The 24,996-nt window shown below is 42.2% G+C and overlaps 1 protein-coding gene across 3 annotated transcripts; it reads left to right on the top strand.

Moving 5' to 3' along the window:
* The first annotated feature begins 511 nt into the window (after positions 1-511).
* Positions 512-24,777, top strand: LOC131402454 (axoneme-associated protein mst101(1)-like). Of its 3 annotated transcripts, XR_009218680.1 has the most exons (3): positions 512-858; positions 2,819-2,895; positions 24,261-24,432. XR_009218680.1 is itself a non-coding variant. In XM_058537198.1 (2 exons), exons 1-2 carry the CDS (start codon positions 2,970-2,972, stop codon positions 24,644-24,646), a joined length of 435 nt encoding a protein of 144 aa, XP_058393181.1. In that variant the 5' UTR covers positions 2,916-2,969; the 3' UTR covers positions 24,647-24,777. The 3 variants fall into 3 exon arrangements, 1 of the variants encoding a protein (XP_058393181.1); XR_009218679.1 differs by lacking the exons at positions 512-858; positions 2,819-2,895 and adding an exon at positions 2,902-3,018 and having other exon boundaries at positions 24,173-24,777; XM_058537198.1 differs by lacking the exons at positions 512-858; positions 2,819-2,895 and adding an exon at positions 2,916-3,018 and having other exon boundaries at positions 24,261-24,777.
* Positions 24,778-24,996: the final 219 nt, after the last annotated feature.

Genomic DNA, 24,996 nt, shown 5'->3' with positions numbered 1-24,996 from the left:
CGACCGGACCCCACGCACGACCCGGCCCCCTGGGCTTATCCAGCGCGGCGCTTCTGCGGCTCCCCGAGCCCCAACACAGTCTTCAGCATCTCGTCATCCCTCTGCTTCCCCGGTTCCTCTCGGTCTCTCCCCCGCAAAGTCCTTGCGCAACTGTCCCGAGCGACAGCAGCGTCCACACCCGCACGCAGCGAGCCTCTAGCTGCCACTTCCCGGAACTCAACTCGCGGCGGGTGAGGGAGGGCACCAAAGCCAGCATCAGCGGCCCGCGGCTGTGGCCAGAGTCCGGCGGCCTCCGCGCGGCTGGCGTACGGCTCCCATCGGCGCGCGTGCGCGCACTCGCTCTCCGCCCCACCTCAGCACCAATCGCTTTCTTCCTACGGCCCACGACTCCACAACGTAGCCCCTCCCACCGCCCGCGCGCCGGCAGGAGCGGTTTGGCGTGCTCGCGCCTGCGCCCTAGTCAGTCCTCCTCGCGCCCAGTGGGGAAAGGGAGTGAGCAGGGGGCTTACGTCGTGCAGGAGGCGGCGGCTACGACGGAGACGGCTGCGCTTGCTCTCTCGGCGTTATGGCGGCTGCCGGGAGCCGATAAGTGGCGGGAGCGGGAGCGCGCGCGTGGCTGCGGCGACGACGACGGCTCCTTCCTTCTCGCTCTAGCTGCCCTCGCCGTTGGTGCTTCCATCATGAATGGATTATGGGATCCGCTCCACAGGGGGTCGCGCGTGGGAGCCGCGGGCCGGGGCTTCCCCCTCCCCCTCACGGACTCCTGCTTCCCCCCAGACGCCCGGAGCCCGAGGACTCACCCGGCGGCGGAGACCTGAGTGGGCTCCCTCTGCCCCCGCGAAGCCTGCACGGCCGCCGGTAAGAAAGGGGGCGGCTTGCGGGTCAGGATGTGGCGGGGAGGCCGGGAGCCGGCCGGGCGGAGGGCGGGGGCGCCGGGCGAAGGCCGGGGCGGCTCTGCGAGGGCCGGCGGCGGCGGCGGCCGGGCTCGGCGCGCGGGGGGCGCGTGAGTGGCGCGCGCCGGCGGGCGGCGGAGCCCGGGCCTCCTCGGCGTGGGCGCGGCGGGGCCGCGAGGGCAGAGCCGCGGAGCGCGAGCGGCGAGCGCTTGGCCGGCGCGTCGCCCCCGCCGCGACCCGGCCTCCCGGCACGTGGGGGGCGGCGGCGAGGGGGAGGGGCGGCGGCGAGGGGGAGGGGCGGCGGCCCAGGCGAGCCCGGGAGGGCGCGGAGCGGGGCGGCGGGAAGTGTGAGGCGGGAAGAGAGACTCGGGGACCGGGAGGGAGGCCCTGGGAGGGACGGGGGTGGGAGTGTGCGTCCGGCCGGGAGACTGACTGGAGCGAAGCTGCGATGGACGGAGGAGGGAGGAGGAAGGCTTCCAGCCTCCTTTCGAGCCCCGCTTCGGAAACTCAGCAGGAACAGAGCAGCTGTTGAAGGACCGGGCACAGGGGAGGAGGGTTGGGGAGGTTTGACTTCATTGTTGAGACGCGGGAAAGGCTGGAGAGAGCTGCGTGCGCCTGGAGCTGCAGAACTCAGGGCTGTGAGCAGGGCCTCAGAAAGAGAACTGACTCGGAGAAGGCAGATGAGGGGGAAAAGGAAGTTAGAATGTCCAGAGAAAGCCGTTTTGAGGAGCGAAAGGAAGGTGGAAAGGAAAGAACGAAGAGGAGTGAACTTTCTCAACGCAGAGAGACTTTCGGGAAAGAGGCGGTTTGTTAGAGTCCCTAGATTTTTAAGACTTGTTGAACAGTAAAGCTCTTTGACGGGTTGGAATTAATCTTTAACATGAGGAATAAATGTTGCGTGGAAGAGTTACTTTTTGGATAACCAGTTCTTGCAAAGAGTCTACTGGACCTTAGTCTCTGGAGAATTAAAATCTCGATCTAGATGTAGAGTTTGCTGTGATTAAGTTGGCAACAGCCTGTTTTCCTCCTCTTTTTTGTGGAATGGAGATCATCGTAGGACTGAATTCTCTTTGCTGAGGTCGGAGGACAGCTCTGCTCTCAGTCGGCTATCTCGGTCCTTTCTGGCTGGGGAAGGATCTGACGTCTCCTTCCCCCGCTTCTTCCTCTCCCTCCCCTGCCAGAGATCTCTTTGTTTATTCGCGGATGGCTTGTAGGTGACTCTCCAGTGTTGTGCTGAAATCTTGAAAGGTGGGAATGCTGTGTCTTGGTCCGTGATTTCTGCCCCAAACCCGTTACTTAAAAAATCATAGTGTATATTCCATTACCTTTTTTTTTTTTTAATGGAATCTCCGCAAGTCCAACCTGGATAAATATTATTTAAATTTTATCATTCCACTGTCGGCTTACCTGTGAAAGTACACATTTATTTTGACCTGTACAGTTTTTGCGAAGATTGTATGATACCCTTTTATTCTTCTGTTCTTATGTGAGCATTTTCCAAACTTTGCCTCATTCAAGTGTATGAAGTTCTTGGTGATATGAATTAGTGTTTGATTAAAGGTAACCTTTTCCCCCCTTACTTGGTTTGACAAAGTATCTAATAAGACTCCGTTTTCTATTCTTGGAAGGTATATATATGTTATATATTACCATTTTTCTTTAGTTAGCTAGTTATCCATAATGTGTATATATGTATCGCTACACAGCTGCAGTTAGTCTAAAAGTTTTGTCACTCAGCAGATATTCTGATTTCTTCTGTCAAAAATAAGCACTGGTGTGCTATAAATTCTAGTAAGTAGTCAGGAATGTAGTTAATGGAAGCGTAGGTATTTCTGATTGGCCTAGGTAGATTTGTATAAGTTCTAAATAGACTTATCTTTTTCTCTACAGGAAGTTTTCTTATTTTCTTAATATGTTTTCTTTAGGTGAATCAAAAAGGGTCCCAGGAAACCTGTGAATGTTGAAGAAAATTCGTCTGTGAATTTTTGGTATTCAAGGAGGAGTCAGTATTTATATTCATCTTTTAAACTGGGAAGATTTATATTTTATTTTAAAACTTCTTGATCTTTACAATGAATGGACACAGTGATGAAGAAAGTGTTAGAAACAGTAGTGGAGAATCAAGGTAAGCACTTTATTATCAAGTATTTATTATGAAGAGAATGGAAAACTTGTGTGACTCTTTTTAGTTTTCTTAGTAGATGGCAGTTTTCAGGTTCAAATTCTTCCTCTTAGGTATCCAAACAGTAAAAAGTTTCTAATATAAGGAGCTTTGTTGATAATACAGGTTTTAATTATTTTTTTCCTTTGAGATACACAAAGAAGAATTTAAGTATAGAAGTTTGTATTACTTAAATCTCCTTGGAGGTATATATTGTTTGGGTTAATAACTGAAGCTAGAACAAGTAGGAAAAGAGATTTAAATTGATTTGACTGTTAGTGCACTCTCTAAATAAGGGCAATAAGAATTTATTTCCTCATCTTTTTCTGGCATTTTATCTTCTACCTGTGCTGTCCAATATAGTAGCCACTAGCCACATGTGGCTGTTTAAATGTAAATTAATTAAAATTACACGATATTCAAAATTCAGTTACTCAGTCACACTAGACACATTTCAAATACTGAATAGTCCCATGTGGCTAGTGGCTACCATGATGGACGGTGCAGATAGAAAACATTACTATCACTACAAAAAGTTCTTTTGGACAGTGCTGATCTGGATATTTGTTAAAGTATTGTTGCAACTCTTTTTTCCTCCTATTTTCTTTAATTTGAGTTTTAATTATATATGAGTGAGTTAAGAGTTCTTACTTGGGCCATGTCTTTTTAAGGAAGATATAGTTTATGGGATTAAGCCATATTAAGCTATTTTAATGTGAAAGAAGCCTCTTCAAATACAAAGACTCTTTAAATTCTTCTGTAGCGCCCAAATTTTGAGTTATCTGCATATTAATAATAAAGTCCGTGTAGTTATATATACTCATTGTATGTAGAGATCAGGAATATGGACATTGGAGTGAGACTGCCTGATTACTTATCCCGGTTCTACTTCTGGTTAGCTCTGTGAATTAGGACAAATTATTTAACCTCTGGGTCCAGCCCCATGGCCTAGTGGTTAAGTTTGGTGTGCTCTGCTTCAGTGGCCCGGGTTCAGTTCCTGGGCACCGACCTACATCACTCATTGGTGGCCATGCTGTGGCGGCGACCCACATACAAAATAGAGGAAGACTGGCACAGATGTTAGCTCAGGGTGAATTTTCCTCAAGCCAAAAGAGGAAGATTGGCAACACGTCTTAGCTCAGGGCCAATCTTCCTCAGCAAAAAAAAAAAAAAGAGAGAGAGAGAGAAAAAGAAAAAATTAACTTCTGAGGCTTTGATTTTTGGAGTTTTGAAATGGGGATTACGGTATTATTTATCTTATTTGAAGTTGAGGATTAAGTGAGATGCTACATCTAAAGGTCTTAATATAGTTCCTGATATAATGAGCACTCAATATTTGCTTATTATGATTAGCATTATGTTTTATGTAACATAGGGTACTAGATAACTAAAACATTAATTATAGTGATAGAGAAAAGTGATGGACAAGAAACAGGAAAGTTTTGGCAGTTAGGAGGGTTTCAGAAAAAATGTTGGGGTAGAAAATGAAGCAGTGGTATATGTATTTGACCTGAGACTTGGGATTTTCTGGTCATTCTAGGAATACTTGAGTTTATCAGCTTTCACAGGTGCACTGTTTGGATAACAAGAACATCATAGAGAAGAAGGAGTAGTTACACGGAAAGCAGCATGATTTAGCAGAACAAGTGTTGGTCTGGAGTTACAAAACCTGAGTTGACATCATCTAACTAGTTCTCTGAATGATTTCTCAACTGTAAAGTAATTAAGAGTTGAACTAAATGATTTTGAAGTTTCATCCTATCACTTTTACAATGTGTAATAAAATTTTAGATAACAGAGTTTCTGGTGATTCTAGTCAAACTCTGTTATCTAAAACTTTATGAATCACCAGAGTTGAGAGGTAAATTAGAAGACTTTTGAATCTCAGTTTTGATTCAGATCTCTACAGGTATATTGACTATAGTAAGTGAATAGGAGAGTCACGTTGTCCCGCATTGTCTTATTCATTAGTGAGCAATGAAATGGTTGATAGGTAGAAATACCTAGAGGAGACACAGGAACAAAGCTACCTGGAAAATAGGAAGTAAGCCTCTTGAGAGTAAATCCTCTTGTTGAGTATGCGGAGAGATCGCGTGCTGTTGTATTCTGACCGCTTACCTGTTCGAGTAATCTTTTATATATTTTACTGCCATATCTAAAGCAAAGGTGAGTAGTAAGTCAAATTAGATGGTATAGTTGAAAAAAGTTAAACCCTGTGGAAGCAGATTTACTTACAGGAGTCTTTTATAATGCATACTCATTTAAAATAATTGCAAAGCATATTCTGTAATTATTCTGAGTCACCATTTCTACCATACAAGGTATGTGCTTCTGAGAAGTATGATTGTCGAGTTATCTAATTCTTTCAACTGCCTTGGTGTTTGTTTATCAGGAGGAGGAAGACCTGCTTCTATTTTGCTTTCATTTTCTTCCTTACGGCTGTTATGCTATCCTTTTCCTTTGCTCTACTGTCATTGTTACTAACCCTGAGACCCCCTCCCCAAAGCTTTTATAACAAGGCAGTACAGAGAAGGGAGATTGTGCCTAGTTAGTTAAAAGAGTGAGGAAGTGAACTTTATAGACATAGGGATTTTCTTGCAAACAACAAAAGTTTCAGTAACTATGAATGTTAGTATAGAGTGATGAGAGGAGAAATATGCTCTACTTTTAAAATTAACGTACACTGTAAATAGTTTTTAAAGTAAAATTTGATTTTTATTGGCTAGAATTTTTAAATGTATTTTTGCTTTAGCGTTTCTTTTTTCCTTTATGAAAATGAAGTTTATGAAATGAAATAGACTTAAGAAGTCATTTAGCATTTTTGGTTGGTATAATTAGCTTTCTACTAAAAAAATGGTTTTTTGATTCTTTCCATGTAGAAAGCTCTCTATAACCATTGACTGAAGGGAAGAAGAATACATAGGAAAATGTCTCTTGGGCTGTGCTATAACGGACAGTTTTGAAACTTATTTACTAAGAAATCTGGGTCAGGATGCACCTGTACATCAGTTTCAGCTCAGCACAAAGTTTATTATGTAACTGAAGTTAAGCTTTCTGAAGATACTATTGGAAGATTTCAGAGCATCACTTCCTCACTGTGTGGATGTGTTGTTATTTGCAACCAAATTTTTCAAATCCTGGGTAGATATTTTTTTTTTTAATTATCTTGAATGATGATTTACTCCAGGACTAGATTTATGGGTAAAGACCAGAAATATATTGTCATATTTTGCTCATTTTTGGATGATTGATACATGCTTAATACTCAGAAGAATTTTTCTGCTTGCCTGTAGATTAAATTTTTAATAATATGTTTGTCCATGTAAATTTGAGAATTTATTTGAATCACTTTAATTAGTCTCTATCTATTATGCTCTTGAAAAATTCTTACAGGGTGAGGCAGGTTGTTAGTGATGTGCTGTAATCGTCTCAACCATTTAGAATTAATCTCTAGCTGGCAATGGAGCTTTGTTGACCTGTAACACTTCAATTTCCTTGGCTTATAGAAAATATTTTAATTATCATTTTATGGTTCAAGAATCTTTGGATCTCAGCTTGTAAAGTGTTGTGGGTAGGCAGTGAATAGGGACTATGATCACTGGAAATGTTCTCAATGAAAACCTCCTTTTTAGAAATTCAGAGTTTAAAGGCTTTTTAGAGGCTTTGAGAAGCCCTGGAGCCTCAATGACCTGTGACATTTAAGGAAAACCGATTCAGAGTTAATTTGAACACAGGGCGCAGTTTGCACCATGGATCTGTTAGTGTCCTGTTGAATTCTACTATGGTATACTGTGTTTGGAAACATTGTGTTTATGTATACACATACCAGAAAGATTTCTTGCCATCAAAATCAGTTAGTTTCTTTCACTAAATAAATTTGAACAATTTTTAAAGTCAATACCAGTTAAAATGGTGTTTGCTGAGCTTATTTTGCAGTTATCTCAGAGTTTTAAAAAAAATGTCATTTTTTAAATTTCCAAAGTTTGTGTTAAGAAACATTTTAAGGAGGATGGGAAAGTGTGAAATCACAAAGCCAGAATGGCTAGAAATCATTGAGTTAAGGAAACTGGTTTTTAAAATTTTCTGTGATGTCATTAATTGCAGGAAAGTATGACTCTTTTACATCTCATTTTTTGTTATTCCCTATTTCTCAGTTCAGTATGTGCTTTCTTCATCTTTTCCTGTTTTTTCTCTCAAATATCCTGTATATGCTACTAAATCTAAGATCATCTAAGATCGCTTCTTATCCTTTGAAAACTCAATAAATCGTTAAGCAGAAGCCTTAGTAATAGGATACTCTGTTTCCAAATAGAATTTACCAAATTAAAATTTTCACACAATTTCCTAGGATTGTGGTTAATCTAGGTTACTGTAAAGTATTTAGGCTTTTTTAACTGATAAGGCTAAGAGAATTGTATATGACTTGACTTTGCAAGACATTACTTTTATCTACATAGGTATGAGATAATGTGGGGGCAAACATTAATGTGTAGTTACCCCTTTTTTATACAGTAGCCTCCCCTTATCCACGGGGGATGTGTTACAAGACCCCAAGTGGATGCCTGAAACTGCGGATAATACAGAACCCTGTATATACTATATTCTTTCCTATGCATTCATACCTGTGATAAAGTCTAATTTATAAATTAGGCACAGTAAGAGATTAACAACAACAATAATAAAATAGAACCGTTATAACCATATACTGTAAAAATAGTTCTGTGAATGTGGTCTCTCTCTCTCTCTCAAGATACCTTATTGTACCGTACTCACCCTTCCTCTTGTGAGGACGTGAGATGATACAATGCCTACATGTTGAGATGAAGTGAGGTGAATGATTTAGGCATTGTGATGTAGCGCTAGGTTAATATTGACCTTCTGACAATACATGAGGAGGATCTTTGAGCCATGATGATGTTGATGGTCGGATGTCATAAGCAGATGATGTCCATGGTTGTTAGAACACAAGCACTGTGATACTGCGATAGTCAATCTGATAACTGAGATAGCTACTAAGTGACTAATGGGCAGGTAGCTTATGCAGCGTGGATACGCTGGTCAAAGGGATGATTCACGTCCCAGGTGGGATGGAGCAAGATTTCATCATGCTACTCAGAACAGCACGAAATTTAAAACTTATGAAGTTGGGAATTTTCTATTTAATATTTTCAGACCACAGTTGACTGCAGGTAACTGAAACTGTGGAAGGCAAAACTGCGTATAAGCGGGGAAGACTGTACTGTTGAAATAGTTGCTTATTTAAGATCTTGACGACTGGTGGGTTACATATGATATAGTTGGGTTTAAAAATAAGAGTATTTTTTGTGGTGAAGAGATAAAGAATAGATGGAGAAAACTTTTTTGTATTTTTTTTAAGGAAAATTTAAAAACATGCAGAAATACAAAAGTTGCAGCCCCAATTTCGGTCCTTGGACCAGCAGCATTGGCGTCACTTGGGAGCTTGTTCAAAATGTAAAACCTTGGCCCCTAGCCCAGACCTTCTGAATCAGAATCTTCATTTTAACAAGATTCTCCAGTAATTCGTCTTCATATTAAATTCATACGCATATATATGAAGCGGTTCATTCAGCACCTTGCCGCTTTTTTTGTTACTGATGTTGTTATACATCGTTTTTATTTTTTGGGAACTCCCAAAGAACAGTGTCATAGGCCCTGCCATCAAGAGGCTGGGTACATTTCATTGCTCTAGAAACAATAATGCCACCAATAATCATTGAGCTCTCAACTCTGACTGAGCCAGGCATGGTGCACAGTACATGGTGCATTATGTGAATTTATCACAGTTCATCCTCACAAAACTCCTGTGATGTTCACAGTATTATGAGTCCCATTCTCTAGAAGGAGAAACCAGATTTATAACCATTAAAAAAAAAAAAAAAAAAAAAGCTATTGGGGCCAGCCTGGTGGTGTAGTGGTTAAGTTCACATGCTGTCCTTCCGTGGCCCAGGGTTCGCAGGTTCGGATCCTGGGCGCAGACGTATGCACCACTTATCAAGCCGTGCTGTGGCAAGTGTCCCACAGAAAATGGAGGAAGATGGGCACAGATGTTAGCCCAGGGCCAGTCTTCCTCAGCAAAAAGAGGAGGATTGGCAGCAGATGTTAGCTCAGGGCTAATCTTTCTCACCAAAAAAAAAATAAATTTCAAACTTCACTTGGATTTCATTGACTTTTCCATTAATGCTCTCTTTCTATTCCAGGATTCAACCCGGGGTACCATGTTATGTTTAATTGTCAGCTCTCTCCAGTGTTCTCTGTTCTGTGAGAGTTTCTTAGCCTTTGTTTGATTTCCTTAACAGTCATCAGAAGTACTGGCTAGGTGTCGGGTAGAATGTCCCCCAGTTTGGATTAGTCTGATATTTTTGTTAGGATCAACTAGGGTTATCAGTTTTTAGCACAAATATCACAGAGATGAAGTGTTCTTCCAGTCACATCGTATGGGGAGCATAATATCCACGTGACATTACTGTTGATGATAACGTCCATCACTTGGCCAAGGTAGTATTTGCCAGGTTTCTCCACTGTAAAGTTACTGTTTGTTTTTCCCTTTCCGTGCTGTATTCTTCGGAAGCAAGTGACTGTGTCTGGCTCACTCTCAAGGGGGTGGAGGGAGTGGGAATTAAGTTCATCTCCTGCTGGGAGGGAGTGTCTGCATATATTATAATGGAATTCTTCTGTAGAGAAGTCATTTCCCCCCCGTTTAGTCACTCATTCATTTATATAAGCATGGACTTATGTATATGTATTTTATATTTTGGGCTATAATCCAGTAAATTTATTTTGTTGCTCAAATTGTTCTAGCCTTGCCCATTGTGAGCTTTCTTTCGAGTTGGCTTCCGTGTCCTTTTGACACATTCCCATTCTTTTGCCCTCGAGTCACTCATTTCTCCAAAGAGCTCTGGTTCCTTTTATTGGAGAAAAGGGTATTAGAAAGCAGATTTGGGTGCGGGGTATGCTCATTGCTACTCAGGTGTCACTACTTCTAGGCCCTCTCAGCAGACAAAGCAGACAGAGCTAGTGACGTATGTGTATATAGTAAACCACGTATGTCGGCATATCTATAGTTCTTTCTGTATCTGTCCATCTGTATACATATTAAGGTAAACTTGAGTTTGTACTGATGTCTCCAGCTATAATCCTGAACTACAGGATTCATCCTAACCTTCCTTTCTTGCTCCTTTATAATTTCTATCTCCAACAGAGAAACCTGGTTCCCACCATCCTCTACCTACCATCCATAGTCTTCACCCTCAGCATATGGGTAAAGCAGGTGCAGAATTTCTAGGCTATTCTCACAGAAGAAACAAATTTACCAACTAGAATACAGTGTTTACGTACAGTGTACAGTTCCTATTATATTTAGCCTTACAGTTTCTAGTCAAAACACCCGTTTTCCAAAGTTACTCAAGTTAGCTTCTGCCCCCCAGCCCCCTTCAGTATGGTGATATCGTAAATTTATAATAATGTTAGATTCATTTGTCACAGTTTGCATTCCATCCTGGGATACTCAGTCACATGGGTTGATTTTTTTTAAACTTGCACGTATTACATACACTCTGTGCTACACAGTTTTGTGGGCTTTGACAAATGCATAGAATCATTTATTCTCCGCCACAGTACTGTCAGAATGATTCCGTCATCTAAAAGTTCCCCTGTGTGTCCCAGATTTATGGAATCAAAATTTTCATTTTAACAATATTCCCAGGAGATTTGTATGCATAGTAAATTCATATGCATATATATGAAGCTATTCACCTGGAGTCATTCAGTATCTTGCCATGTTTTAAAATTATAAATTAACTTGGAGAAAGATATTATGACCTAGAGGTGATAATGGAATAGCCAGGTTTAAATACACAGTCAAGGAAGTGAGTATATTCAAATTCATGGGGCATGTAGGTATGCAAGTGAGGTGAAAGAAAATAGAATTGGGCAAATTATTGGACTAAAGTAGTGGGCTGTATGGCAGGTTTTCACAGAGCTCTTTAAGTTTTGTCCTCTTGATAATGATGAGAAATGATGTAGTTTGGAAAGAAGGAAGAACAAATGGTATCCAGAGGCATGATGGAGAGGAAGGTTTTTTACAGAGGTCATAGTCCCCAACAATGATGTGCAAGTTCCCTAATAAAGAGAGTGTGTTGGACATCCTAGCTTTGCAGTTCTTTACCCTGAGGTTTATTCAGTGTTCTGCTGAAGTTTTTGTGTGGTTTAGTCCCAGGTGGAGGAAGGAGAAAAAAGGAAGCATAGCTGAATAAATGCTACCTGTATTGAGGGATACCCCTGGGAGTGTAATACAGTCCGTGTGAATGGACTGGTCAGAACCACAGATTTTAAGGAGGTACTCTAGGAATCTCTTGTACCAGAATCAAGTTCTTATGTATGAATGACTGAGAAAATTGCTTTTCATAATTAAGAGTATATTATCTGTCCCTGTGATATGAGGTGACTGCTTAGTCAAAAGTCAGCTTTAAGTAAATGTTAAACTGCGTTCAAAAGTTTCCTTGGTGTGGATAGATTAAGTGAGATCTAAGTTATCTTTGGGATTAAAATACACAGACGTAAAAAGTTCTGGGTAATTACGCGCTACTGGCTTTTGGGATCTAATGTCTACAGTATCTCTCAGAGCTGAGGCATAAGGCACAAAAATAGTAGGGGGCTCTTTTCTTAATGAAAACCTTCTGTTAGCTATTTCACATCTCTGTTGTTGCTGCTTTCAGAACTACAGTTCTGTGTCCTCAGATAGTTATTTAATTTAGATGATTGAGCAAGTACTGTGTGGTAGATACCATCAAATACTAAAATTTGAGATTATTCTCTGAAGCTTGTAATCAAGAAAGAGACCTTAGCCTTAAATATTTGTAGCATCAGGTGGATATGGTAAATACAGAGAGATACAGTCTGCACCACTTCAAAGGTAGGAGACAGAGAAGTGATACGTGCTATTGAGACGAATATCTCCCAATAATGATAAGAAATGTGGGAATTGGAGACTTGCTCATTTATCTGGAGTGAGAATGAAAGCCTCTGTGTTCAGGGCACACTTGAGCAGAGACCTAAGTGAACTGAGAGTGAGCCATGTGGCTACATTGGGGGATATCAGTCTAGGCAGTACAGAGACCCTGACAGTGAACTGTGCTGGGGTGAGGGAGCTACAGCAAGACCAGTATGGCTACAGTGGATGGAGCAAATAGGAGAGTGGTGGAAGGTGAGGTCAGTGATGTGATGAATCCTGATTATTTGGGGCCCCTGTAGGAAATGGTACAGACTTTTCATTATGCTCTCCGTGCAGTGATGTGTCACTAGGCCAGAATGATTCATGTTAACAGGACTAGGGTGTAGGGAAACCAGAGAGGGATACTGCATATTCAGTCACTGGAAGAGCAAGGAAGAAAAGGGGAGGGGAGGGAGTGAGTCTGGGGTCATAGTGGGGAAAGGGGAGACAGCTGCACCACAGGGGCTGAGAAGAGCTCAAGGGTAACACCCGGACCCCAGTTCTCCTGCAGGGATATAGTCATGGCATGGAGTCACTCTCCTCCAACCCTCTGATCTCCTAACTGGGCTCCCCACTGACCAACCCAAACAGAAGCCTAAGGCAAATGAGCTCTTTGATATAGTCCATCAACCTCCCCAAGCACAGAGCAGCGTAGACTAGAGGGGAGAGTGCCAGTGTTTGCCATTCCACATTCCTTATATACAGGGTGTTCCTCTGCAGTGTGTTTCTCATGTGTGTCTTAAGGGATGAGGGTCCTCTGAAGCGTTTTCCATTTTGATGATATTCATAGAGTTTTCCCTTAGTGTAAATTGTGACGTGACTCCCTAGGGCTATCACCAAAGGCTTTCCTATAGCCATTGCATTCTTTAGGTTTCTCCCCAGTAGGTCATCTTCTGGCACACAGTAGGGTCAGAGTTTGTGTTGAAGGTTTTACCACATACAGTACACTTAGAAGGCTTCTCTCCAGAGTGAGTTAACGTGTGGGTTATTGAATGCTACTCCATATTGATCAGATTAGAAGGATGAGGGTGTGCTGAAGGCTTTTCTTCACTGAAGGCCAGACTCCAAGAGGATTCCCAGTGATCTCTGTCTCCTGGTATTCATATCCTGTGTAGTTCCCTCCCACTCTGTGGCAGGATCAGTCTGGGTGACCAACACAATCCAGATGAAGAGAGAATATGGCCTTCTGAGGCTAGGTCATAAAAGACTTACGGCTTCTGCATGGGCTCTTTTGGATCACTTCCTTTGGAGGGTACCTGCTGCCATATTGTGACGATACTCAGCACCATGGGGAGACCTACATAAGGAGAAACTGAAGGACCCCTGCCAACAACTGACACTAATTTGCCAGGGATGTGAGTAAGCTATCTTGGAAGTGGACCCTTCAGTCCCAAAGACTTTAGATGACTGCATTTCTGGTTGACATCTTGCTTCTCATGAGAGATCCTGAGCTAGAACTACATAGCTAATCCATTCCTTAACTCTTGACCTACAGAAATTGTGAGATAATAAATGCTTGTTGTTTTGAACTGCTAAATTTTAGGGATAATTTATTACAAAACAAATAATTTATACATCCAATGTGAGTCCCGAAGATGCCCCAGAGATGGCAGATCAATGAATGCTTTCCCACAGTTACTATATTCATACCTACCTATTATGAATTCTCTTATGCACAGAAAGGTAAGAGTTAGTGGTGAAAGATTTCCCAAAATGATTGCATTCATAGGGTTTTTCTCCAGTGTGAGTTCTCACATGTTTCTTAACAGATGAGAGATTATTTAAAGCTTTCCCACAGTCACTGCACTCATAGGGTTTCTCTCTGTAATGTATTCTCTTGTGCACAGTAAGAGAGAAACTACTGGTGAAGGATTTCCCACACTCATTAGACTCACAGTTTTTCTCCAGTATGAGTTCTCACATGCTGTGTCAGATGTGAGCTTTCCTAAAGGCTCTACAACAATCATGACATTCATAAGGTTTCTCCCCTGTATGCATTCTATTGTGGACAGTAAGGGAGGAGCTCATGCTGAAGCCTTTCCACAGTGATTACATTCGTAACGATTCTCCCCAGTATGAACTCTCCTGTGCCTTTTGAGGATACATCTAGTGCGAAAGACGTGAAAACACTGGTTACATTCATAGGGCTTTTCTCCAGTGTGAATTCTCACATGCAGTGTAAGGGATGAGGGATTACTGAAGGCTTTCCCACAGTCACTGCATTCATAGGGTTTCTCCCCATTATGTATTCTCTTATGAACAGTGAGGTAAGAACTGCTGCTGAAGGATTTGCCACATTGATTGCAATCATAGGGTTTTTCTCCAATATGAATTCTCTTGTGCTGAATAAGATTAGATTTTGTGCTGAAGACTTTAAAACACTGATTACACTCGTTGAGTTTCACTCCAAGATGACTTCTCTCCTGTTGATTAAGAAATGAATGCTAACTATAATTTATAATATTTTTAATATTCAATGCTATCATAGGAATTTTTCTTCCAGGAATTCTGCTATGTATAACATCATTATAATTGGTGTTTTTGCCACTTTGAGTGCCTGTATATGATGTCTGCTGGTTTGAGTTCTCAGAAGTTAAAAAAGATGGATGCTTTGCCATAAGTCCTTATCAGATTCACAGAACATCTTCTGATAAGTTTAAGACAAATTTATGTTTGAAACACTCAATATCTGAGTCACATTTATGGAAACATTTACTTTTGTGAACACTCAGGGAAGAAAACATTTTGGAGATAACTTATGCTTCTCTCCAAATTCACAAGAGTTTCAGGGTATCTCTCCAGAGGGACAACTTTTTCTTGGGAAAATGAATCCCTTGGTAACTTTGTGGCTTTTCTAATTTATGGCATTTTCCTACTGTGGAAAATCAGAAATCTTACCATTTTTAAACCTTTAGATTGTTCTTCTCTAAAAACATGCTGCTTAGAAGTTAACCCTTGGACTTTAAGTAAGAGTCTCCAAATCCGAAACAAATTGAAAAGAAATTTAAGTTGATAAAGGAAAGAAAAGGTAAAATGCAGATGTTAGTGAAGGTAGACCCGAAGGGGTTAGAGATTTTCAGGAGGTTTGCAATGAAAGGGACACGAGTGTGAAAATTTTAGGTTTGTATTAAAGAAGACTCTAGAAATATTGAGATTGATGCTGATGGAAAGAAGGAATTGTCAGGAATGTAAAGTGAGAAGGAACTAGACAAAGAGCTCATATGAGACTTAAATTTAAGAAGGAAGAGAGAGATCTTTTTCCCCCCTCTGAGGCCAAAGTAAAGTATGAGATAATGAACAGAAAGTTAAAGAAAAAGCAAAGGAGGTCCACGAGGAGGCTCATACTAAACGTTTTTGGCCTTCTTGTCGGAAAAAAAGGGCATTTTACAAATGTCTCTGATGGACATTTCCTAATGTAATACTCCAAACTGTCAAGCCACAGGCCAGAGAGGTTCCTGACAAAGACTCATATATACCTAGTGCTCACCCGGACAGGTGCCTGGGAGAATTCCTCTTTCCTCTGTCCTCACTTTATCTTCTTGCTCCAATTCGGAGAGCAGACTAGGTTTATCAACTTGATTCCCTATACATGGAGAAAAGACATATGATGTAGGGGACTCTGCATGGGACAAGAAGCCTCACCATGGAACTGAGGCCCACACTTCTATAGATGAGCAGGTGTGACTTTAGGAGCAGCAGTACAATTATCCTTAAATTCTAACAAATATAGTATAACTATCTTTCACCAAGAAAAAAAAATGTAAGCATCCTCAGTCAGTATCCAGGGTGACAGGGGATAACTGGTCCCAGAAGTTCATGCCCAGTTTCAAATACAGACTTAAAAGCTCCAAAGCTTTTATCCATGGAGAACATGAAGTCAGGCCAAGGAGTAGATCTTCAGTTGATAGGGAAGGCATTAGACCACAAGCTCCAGGATGGTAGGGACCTAATTCCCTAATTCCCAATTCCCAGCACAGACCTCATTCACCACCATATTCCTAATTCCTAGCACAGACCCAGGAACATAAAGGTGCTTAAGAAAGACTTGTGAGAAGTGATGTCAGTGACAATGGTGGAGTAGGTAACTCTCAAAGTCCAACACTCTACAAAACACCAGCAAATAAACTGGTAAAAACTGTCAGAATCAACTTGATTGGAACACTGGAAAGTTATAAGAAGTTTACAGCAACCAGAACAATGCTTAATCAAAACAAAGAAGTGAATTTGGTAAGAGAGCTCTGTGACACTTTAACTGACCCTGGCCCATCACCTGTTCCCCACCATGGCAGTCACCTTGAAGACAGCAGCCTGTGTTCCTACTACTGGAGGGAGCAGAACGGATTTTCTTCTCAAAGAGCTGTGGTTGCTTGTTTTGACCTGTCTGGTGGCTCCCTGAATGACTGGCTCAAAGGGCTTGCTTTTATTTTGTCTAACTCCAAACTCTCTCAGTGCTGAGGTGGCTATGAAGGGTGGAGGGCTGGGGCATGTGCCAAACACATTTAAATGTATTAGCCACTGCTGCCTGGGGCAAGGGAAAACCATTGAACCAAACAAAAGACTAACCAAAAAGTCTAAGAGGAAAGCAGGGAATAAGATGTTTCGGACAAAAAAGGCTTCGAAAAGCTCCCACATATTCCTAGGTATACGTAAGACCACGCACATACCCAGGGCTGGGTGCATGCTCCGAAAAGACCTGAGAAGGCACTAAGCCCTCACCTTTGATTGACCTTCCTGCTCTGCACAAGCAGGAAGTGAAGGCTAAGACAGAGTTGTCAGTCGCCTGATTGAGTTTTGAAAGCCCGCTCCAAAATATACACAGAGACCATTTGCAAAGACTGTGCGTTTTTGGGTTCTAGGTATTTAAGGAAATCTCTGACAAATCACTAGCTGGCCATTAAGCTAAGAAAACAGAGACTTCAGTGGCCACACATGACTAATACAGACATTGCAAAATTAGTTCAGAAATGTCACCAAACAAACAACACCAACTACAACAAGCAACAACAACAAAACTTAGGGATGGGGGGAAATCTGATTTACAGAATTGCCAGACTATAATGCCAAACGTCCAGTTTTCAACAACAAAAAAATGAGTCATGCAAAGAAACAAAAGTGCTTGGCCCATTACAGGAAAAGGAAATTAACAGAAATTGTCCCCAAAGAAGGGACTTTCCAGACAAAGACTTCAAATCAACTATTTTAAGTATGCTCAAAGAGATAAAGGAAACCATGTACAAAGAACTAAAGGAAATGGAACTCTTACCAAATAGAGACCATCAAAAAGATAGAAATTATTGGGGCTTGCCCGGTGGTGTAGCAGTTAAGTGCGCGTGCTCCATTTCGGTTGCCCAGGGTTCGCAAGTTCGGATCCCGGGCGTGCACCGACACACCGCTTGTCAAGCCATGCTGTGGCAGCGTCCCATATAAAGTAGAGGAAGATGGGCACGCATGTTAGCCCAGGGCCAGTCTTCCTCAGCAAAAAAGAGGAGGATTAGCAGATGTTAGCTGAGGGCTGGTCTTCCTCACACACAAAAAAATAAATAAACAAAGTTCTGAGAGAAAACAAACTGTCACCCACAAATTCTATATGCAGCAAAAGTCTCCTTCAAGAAAGTGAAAAGGAAATCCATAGAATGGAAGGAAATATTTGCAAATCATATATTTGATAAATGTCTAGCATCCAGAAGATATAAAGAACTCTTACAACTCAACAACAAAAAGACAAACAACCCTGTTCCCCCTAAAATGGGCAAAAGACTTGAATACACATTTTACTAAAGAAGATATAGAAATGGCCAACAAGCATAAGAGAAGATGATTCTTATCTCATTATTCTTTAGGGAAATGCAAATAAAAGCCACATTGAGATATATACCACTTCACATCTATAAGGATGGCTTTAATTGAAAAAAAAAGGAAAAGAAACAAGTGTGGTTAAGAATGAGGAGAAATTGGAACCCTCTCATATTGTGGGAGGGAATGTAAATGGTGCACAGGTGTTATGAGAGGTTCGGGGATTCGATCGGAGACGTGAAAGACACTTTCCACTCCAAACAAATGGACTGAAGGTATATTTTATTATATAGAGGATAGTAAAGGCGACAGTCTGCAAACAGATCAAATAGGTCAAATATTAAGAGGGAAAAAAAACATCAGCCCGACTGGAAAGGGAAAACACCCACATCGGCTGAAGAGAAATGACACAAATCAACCGGAAAGAGAAACACCAGGTTGACCGAAAAGAGAACACATCAAATCAATTGCTTCATATCAAATCAATTACTTCACATCAAATCAGTTACTCACAACATCCACGCCCCACTGCCAGGAGAGCCCTGTCAATCGACGTGGCTGGGCAAGGATCACACGTCCTGGGCAAGGTGTCCCTTCCACAGGTGGAAATCTCTCCGGGTCTCAGTCTCCAGTAGTTTTTATACCATCAGTAATTTTCAGAGTAAGCAATTACAGAGTTTGCAGAGCAAGCATTTAGTGTTCCCATGCACAAAATGGTTATCAGTGGCTTACGTGCACTGAGCCCCCTGGGTAACATCCCAGCCCAGTAGTTGTGTACGTGTATTGTTCTCTTTGGTTATCGTCCCAGCCCGGCACAGATGGCCAGTCCATCCCGTGCTACGACGCTCCAAGAGCCTTGAAATGTTACAACTTGTGACTCACTCTGTGGGAGAAGGGCCAGTTCCCACCACACAGAAAGCAGCTTTGTATTTCTGTTTGTGCTGGTGGCTGTAGGTCAACGGAGCGGCCAATCATGGCTGTACTCATGTCAAGACAACAGGTACTCTGCCAAACAGTTTAGAGCTTCCTCAAAAAGTTAAAACATAGAATGACTATATGACCCAGTAATTCCATTCCTAAGTTTATACCTGAAAGAACTGAAAACAACTGTTCAAGGAAAAATTTGTACACGAATGTTCGTAGCAGCACTATTCACAATAGCTAAAATGTCCATCAACAGATGAGTGGATACACAACAAGTGGTATATATGCACAATGGTATACATTCAGCCATAAAAAGGAACGAAGCCTGATACACACTACAACATGGATGAATCTTAAAAACATGCTGAACAAAAGAAGCCAGACACCAAAGGCCATATATTGTATGATTCATTTATATACAATGTCTAGAATAGGTAAATCCACAGAGACAGAAAGTAAATTAGTGGTAGCCAGTGGCTGGGGGTAGGCAGGACTGGGGAGTAACTACTTAATGATCATGGGTGTGATAAAAGGGTTCTGGAATTACAGAGTGATGATGGTTGCGCAAGACTGTGACATTATTAAAAGCCACTGAACTGTATATTTAAAATAGTTAAAATGGTCAGTCTTTCTGTTTTGTGAATGTTACATGAATTAAAAAAAGCCTTGTTACCTGAGTCAATAAATAAATGCAGGAATGATGTCAGGCTTACCAAGAGATGCGAGGTTCCTGCAGTTTTCCAGCATCACATCCCTGTACAGTGTTCTCTGAGAAGCATCCAGCAATGCCCACTCTTCCAGGGTGAACTCCACAGCCACATCCTCGAAGGTCACCAAGTCTTAAACCATCACAAACATCATGGCTTAGCCAAGGACCACCCTCACCAATGTTGACAGGAAAAGGGCCGAGGATGACAGAACTAGGGAAGAGGAACCCAAAACACACGATGTCCGGGCAGGTGCTGAGCTCTGCTCTCCTTTGCTTCCAGGCTCAGCCCTCAATGCTCGTCTCCTGTCTACTTACTTCCAGCCACTCCCAAGGTTAGATGCATGTCCACCATATACACGGTTGTCTTTTTCCAGTAAGACTGTGGGCTCTGTAATCTTATTTCTCTCAATCTCCAAGGTTGACAGGCTGGGACACTGCAGAAAACAGAGAAATACTCACTAGTAGCCGTCATAAATTACTTGAGTACAGAACACGGTCATGTCTTTCCTTTAAAAGTCTCAGCAGAACACAATATAGACGGTGACCCCGGAGGAAGCTTTGAAAATGTAAAAATTGTTGACATAGGCTGACATTTTCTGGGCAGCCCCTCACCCTCCATCAGATGCTCGGAGATCCTGGGATGCCTGAGGACCTGGTTTGCCTGTGAGGCTCCAGGCCACAAAAGATAAGTCCAATTTCTGGTCAAAAGAATAATTATCTGGAGAAAGGAATATCTGACTTACCAGTAACCAGCTTGCCAGGAAGCCATGAACAAGACCTTCCTCCTCTGTGTATCTTCTCCGAGGAGAGGCTGGGTACAGGGGAGACTGAGCTGGAGAAGAAGGAAGGAGTCACAGTAATCCAGGGATGCCCTCTGTTCACAGATTATTCCCATTTCACAGATAAAGAAATTGAGGTTCGGAGGGACATCATTGTTACTTCATCAAGTTTATAGAAGGAATTAGAGGTAAAATTCATGAGATCCCACACAGTCACCACACAGGTGACATCTCCACAGACACTCAAACCACTGAAGTCCCAAATCCCAAGAACCACATAATCAGATATCAGTGACCTCATGGATCCTGGGGCTCCACTCCCACCTCCCCTGCTCAGCCCCCTCCCCTGTGGTGCAGGGGCCTTTAGCGCCTGGACTCTGAGGCCTGTAAGGACCCAAGAACTTACCACAAGTCGGGGACAGAACCATGGCCGCCATCCTGTGATTCAGTAAATGTTCGTGAACAACAGGGCAGCGGAGAACCAGGATGCTCCTCCTCTTATCCCCACAGAGCACTCAGGACAGGGCCCTGGAATAAATGGGAAAATACAAAGTATTCACAGCCTCTCTCCCTCTCTAGGTTACTGAGGACGAATCTGTCTTAGCCCGTCCGTCATGTCCTCCTTCAAACATAATATATTTGATACTGGGCCTTTATTTTGCTTAGCAGGTGATGAACTCAGGGCCATGTGATGGCAAAACTTGTCTTCTTCTGCCCCCAGTGGTATGACCAATACATTACTGCTCCCCCCATTTTAAGTCCTTGGCTTCCCTGAGTCTCAGGGCACATTCTTCCCATCCGCATGGTTGTCACAATCACAGTCCCAGCTACAACCCCTGTTCACGGAGACTTTGGCACCTGACTCCCATTGTTATTTCAACCTCCAGTCCCACCTCACTTGGATGACGTCAGCGTCCATGAGGATGACTCTCACAGTATTAGGAGTTTGTCCCCATCCATCTTGGCCACACATTTCCATGGGCACCACCCCAGGCTTTGTCATCACCTAACACTGCTCTACCATCTAGAACAATAGTTCAGAAACTTCTCTCTCTGAACCCAAACTCCCAAACATCTACCCTGCTCACTCATTTCCTCCTTTCAGGACATGTGTTCTACCACACGTGGCTCCAGTCTACCCACTCTCCTACTTTATTGTTGTCCATCTACTACCTTCTCTTTTCACTTCATACTTACCCAACTTGTGTTTCACTGTGTCTCATTTCAACATATTTCCTTATCCCTACCCCCTATCTTCACGCTGGCACAGCAGAACTCCAACCAAGCATGATTCCAATAATCTGCCTGCTCCGTGGCAACATCTGGGCAGGCCAGCCTGCACAAGAGATGTCACGTTGCCACCTCCAGAAAAACATGGTCTCCACCACGCAAAGAGCTCTTGACCCTGTAGGACAATCCCACAAGTCTCTGAAGCTTCCTAGTCATCATACCTTCTCTAATGTCTCTAAATCTCTCACATGCTCACCTTTTCCCCTATGGTAAGCAGCTTCCTAAATAGCCCTCAATGATTCGAGCCTCCTGGTTGTCACACTCACATTGAATTAGGGCTGACCTGTGTGACCAACCGAATATTGTGGAGGTGACTTCTGAGGCTAGGTCTTAGAAAGCACTGTAGCTTCCGCCTTGTTCTCTTGGACTGCTGGCTCTAAGGGAAGCCAACTGCCATGTTGCAAAGACACTCAAGCATCCTGGTGGGGAGACCTACGTGGAGAGGAACTGAGGCCTCCAACAGCCAGCACCACCGTGCCAGCATGTGAGTGAACCACCTTGGAAGTCAGTCCTTCAGGTGACTGCAGCCCCAGCTGATATCTTCATGTGAACTCATGAAAGTCCCTGAGACAGAACCTTCCAGCTAAGCTGCTCCTGAATTCCAGAACCACAAAAACTGTGAGATGACACATGGTTATTGTTGTTTTAAGTCACTAAGGTTTGGGATAATTTGCTATGCAGCAATAGGTATCGATGAATACACTCTGACTTTCAGCAGATGGTCTTGCCTCTTACTTCTCAAAGCAATCATCCTAAGGAGTCCATTTTCCTGTCTTGTCACCAAAATCACAACCTGCGCCACGGTTTCCTCCCTCTGCTGTTACAAACCAGGAGCCGTCTCCCCTTCTCTGTAAGGCCGTGCTCTGCAGCTCTGTGCTTTGCTCCATCCCGACTGCCTTTTTAGGATCTGAAGCCTATCGATGATCTCTTATCTACCCTTCCCCTTCCAGCTCTCCCACTCTCCTGGACTCTTCCTCCCACCATTTCAACCCTATGCAGTATTTGTAGCGGGGAAATAAACCTATCCTAAGAGCATAGTTTTCTTTCCAGTTACTTCCCAGTCTCTCTCCCTCATCACTGCCAAAGTGTTTGCATTCTCTGTCTCATTTCCTCATGTCCCCAACACAGGACACTCTGGTTTCCACCACTTCCATTTCAAGGACAACACTCTTGGTAGAATCATCAATGATCTTAGTCACAGAACAGAGATGTAGATGGTAAATACTGATACTATTTCTTATCTTTCAGATCAAGAAAAATCCTTTGTTGGAAAGTCTGCCTGGAAAGGCACTTTCATACACTGCTGTGGTACAACTCCTACAGAAGAAAATTTACCATAATCAAGCAAAACTGCAAAAATATTTATCCTTTCTCCATCATTCCCACTACTAGGAATCCATCTCAAAGATACAGAAATACTAAAATATTCCTCTAAGACTATTCATTGTGACATTTATAACAGCAAAGGAGTAGAAACAACACAAATGACCATCAATAGGAACTGGTTGAATAAACTATGGGATATTCACCTAGTGAAGACTCATGCAGCCATTAAAAAGTGATAAGATCTCTAGGTAGTTGTAGAGATAATTATCCCCAATAAATATAAGGAGAAAAACATCAAGGTACAAAAGTGTATGGAATGATTCCTTTTTAAAAGAAGGGAAAGGCCAGGATATATACATATGTATATGTATACATATAAATGTATATACATTTGCATTTTATATGTATATGTATTGTATGTAATTGTATGTAAAATACAAATGTATTTTATATAATATATATAAATATATGTACATATATACACACATATTTTGCATATGTATATTTTTACATATACACACACCTATTTTCTCATATTTGCAAAAGAAACGCTGAAAGGATAAAACATGAATACAAACGTTAACCAAGAAGGGTAGGACAATAATTGAGAAGAGGAGACAGGAATTGAATTTAGAATTCCCTAAATATGGCTCATTATACAGTTTTGACTTCAGAATCATATTTTAAAAATACAACCACAATCCTCAGAATGGAAAACAAATAACTAAATGAACCGAATTTGCATATAAATTGGAAACATGACTACAACAGAGTTTGAAAAAGAATGCTTTCACGGGACTTTAAAACTAAGTATATTGCTAATTCAGCTGGTTTCCTCCTGAAGGACATTTGAGTTGTTTCTCTTCTTTTGCTGTTGGAAATAATGCTTCTGTGAATAACCATCGTGTGTAGATGTGGTCTTGTATTTTGGGAGGTTTACATTCAGAGTATATTTCCAGAAGCGAGATTGCTACGTAAAGACAGCGACTCTTCTGGGTGTAATTTTTTATATACACTGAAGGAGAATATCATTAAGTAAATAAATTAATGCTATTCAGAGGCAATATTTTTAGTATAACATAGATTAATATAAAATCAAAGAAAATTAAGCAAAAAACCATTGTAAAGTTAAATCGAATTAGAAATATCATGTTAAACTCATGATTTAAAAATTACGTATTCTCTGCTGCAGAAATTGATAAAAGAAACCTTAACTAAATTGAAGTCAGGAAGGCCTGTAGTGGGAGCTCTCACACCCTCTCACATATTGTCAATTACACCAAGCAGGAAGTGACAGAGACTTGTGTCTTGGACACGAAGTAAAACTGCTTTATTACTGAAGCAAGATTTCTTTTTCCACCTGACAACATCCTAGCCAATGAGAAACATCACAGCTCAACCAACGAAACACGTCGCAGCTCAACCATCGAGAAACGCTGCAGCTCAGCCACCGAGAAACACCGCAGCTCAGCCACCGAGAAACGCCGCAGCTCAGCCATCGAGAAACGCTGCAGCTCAGCCAACCAGAAACGTGGCAGCTCAGCCATCGAGAAACGCCGCAGCTCAGCCAACCAGAAACGTGGCAGCTCAGCCATCGAGAAACGCTGCAGCTCAGCCATCGAGAAACGCCGCAGCTCAGCCAGTGAGAAACGCCGCAGCTCAGCCAGTGAGAAACGCCGCAGCTCAGCCATCGAGAAACGCCGCAGCTCAGCCATCGAGAAACGCCGCAGCTCAGCCAGTGAGAAGCCTTTGCTGCCTTGACCTTTACTTTCTCCCAATGGATTTTCCTTTAGAACAGCCCCTCCTTACTCCTGCTCTTCTCTATAAAAGCAGCTCCCCTCCTTTCTTTTCTGGATTTGCCTGTGGTTTGCCATAGCATGTATATCCTGAATTGCAACTCTTTTGGCTATTCCCAAGTAAATTCAATTTCAGATGAAATAACAGGCAAATTTGCTTTTTAAGTTGACACTACTATATCCACTGAAAGGTCTTAGAAGCAATGATACTCCAGAGGCACTGAGCATACCTAGTGTCCAGCTCTTGGTTTTTAAGACTATTTACCACTAAAAAGAGCAAAGTACTCTATGCACTAATAATAGAATAATCTCCAG

This window comes from Diceros bicornis, unplaced genomic scaffold (genome assembly GCF_020826845.1).
Source record: "Diceros bicornis minor isolate mBicDic1 unplaced genomic scaffold, mDicBic1.mat.cur scaffold_108_ctg1, whole genome shotgun sequence".
Classification (NCBI taxonomy): domain Eukaryota; kingdom Metazoa; phylum Chordata; class Mammalia; order Perissodactyla; family Rhinocerotidae; genus Diceros; species Diceros bicornis.
Note: the sequence above shows the minus strand (reverse complement) of the source record. Positions and strands in the feature narration are given on the sequence as shown.

What these genes read in the sequence shown, in the direction of transcription:
- LOC131402454 (XM_058537198.1), top strand. Translation starts at nt 2,970, where the DNA reads ATGGACACAGTGATGAAGAAAGTGTTAGAAACAGTAGTGGAGAATCAA. An exon ending in AACAGTAGTGGAGAATCAAG is followed by an intron (nt 3,019 to 24,260) that starts GTAAGCACTTTA and finishes ACAACATCCTAG; the next exon opens with CCAATGAGAAACATCACAGC.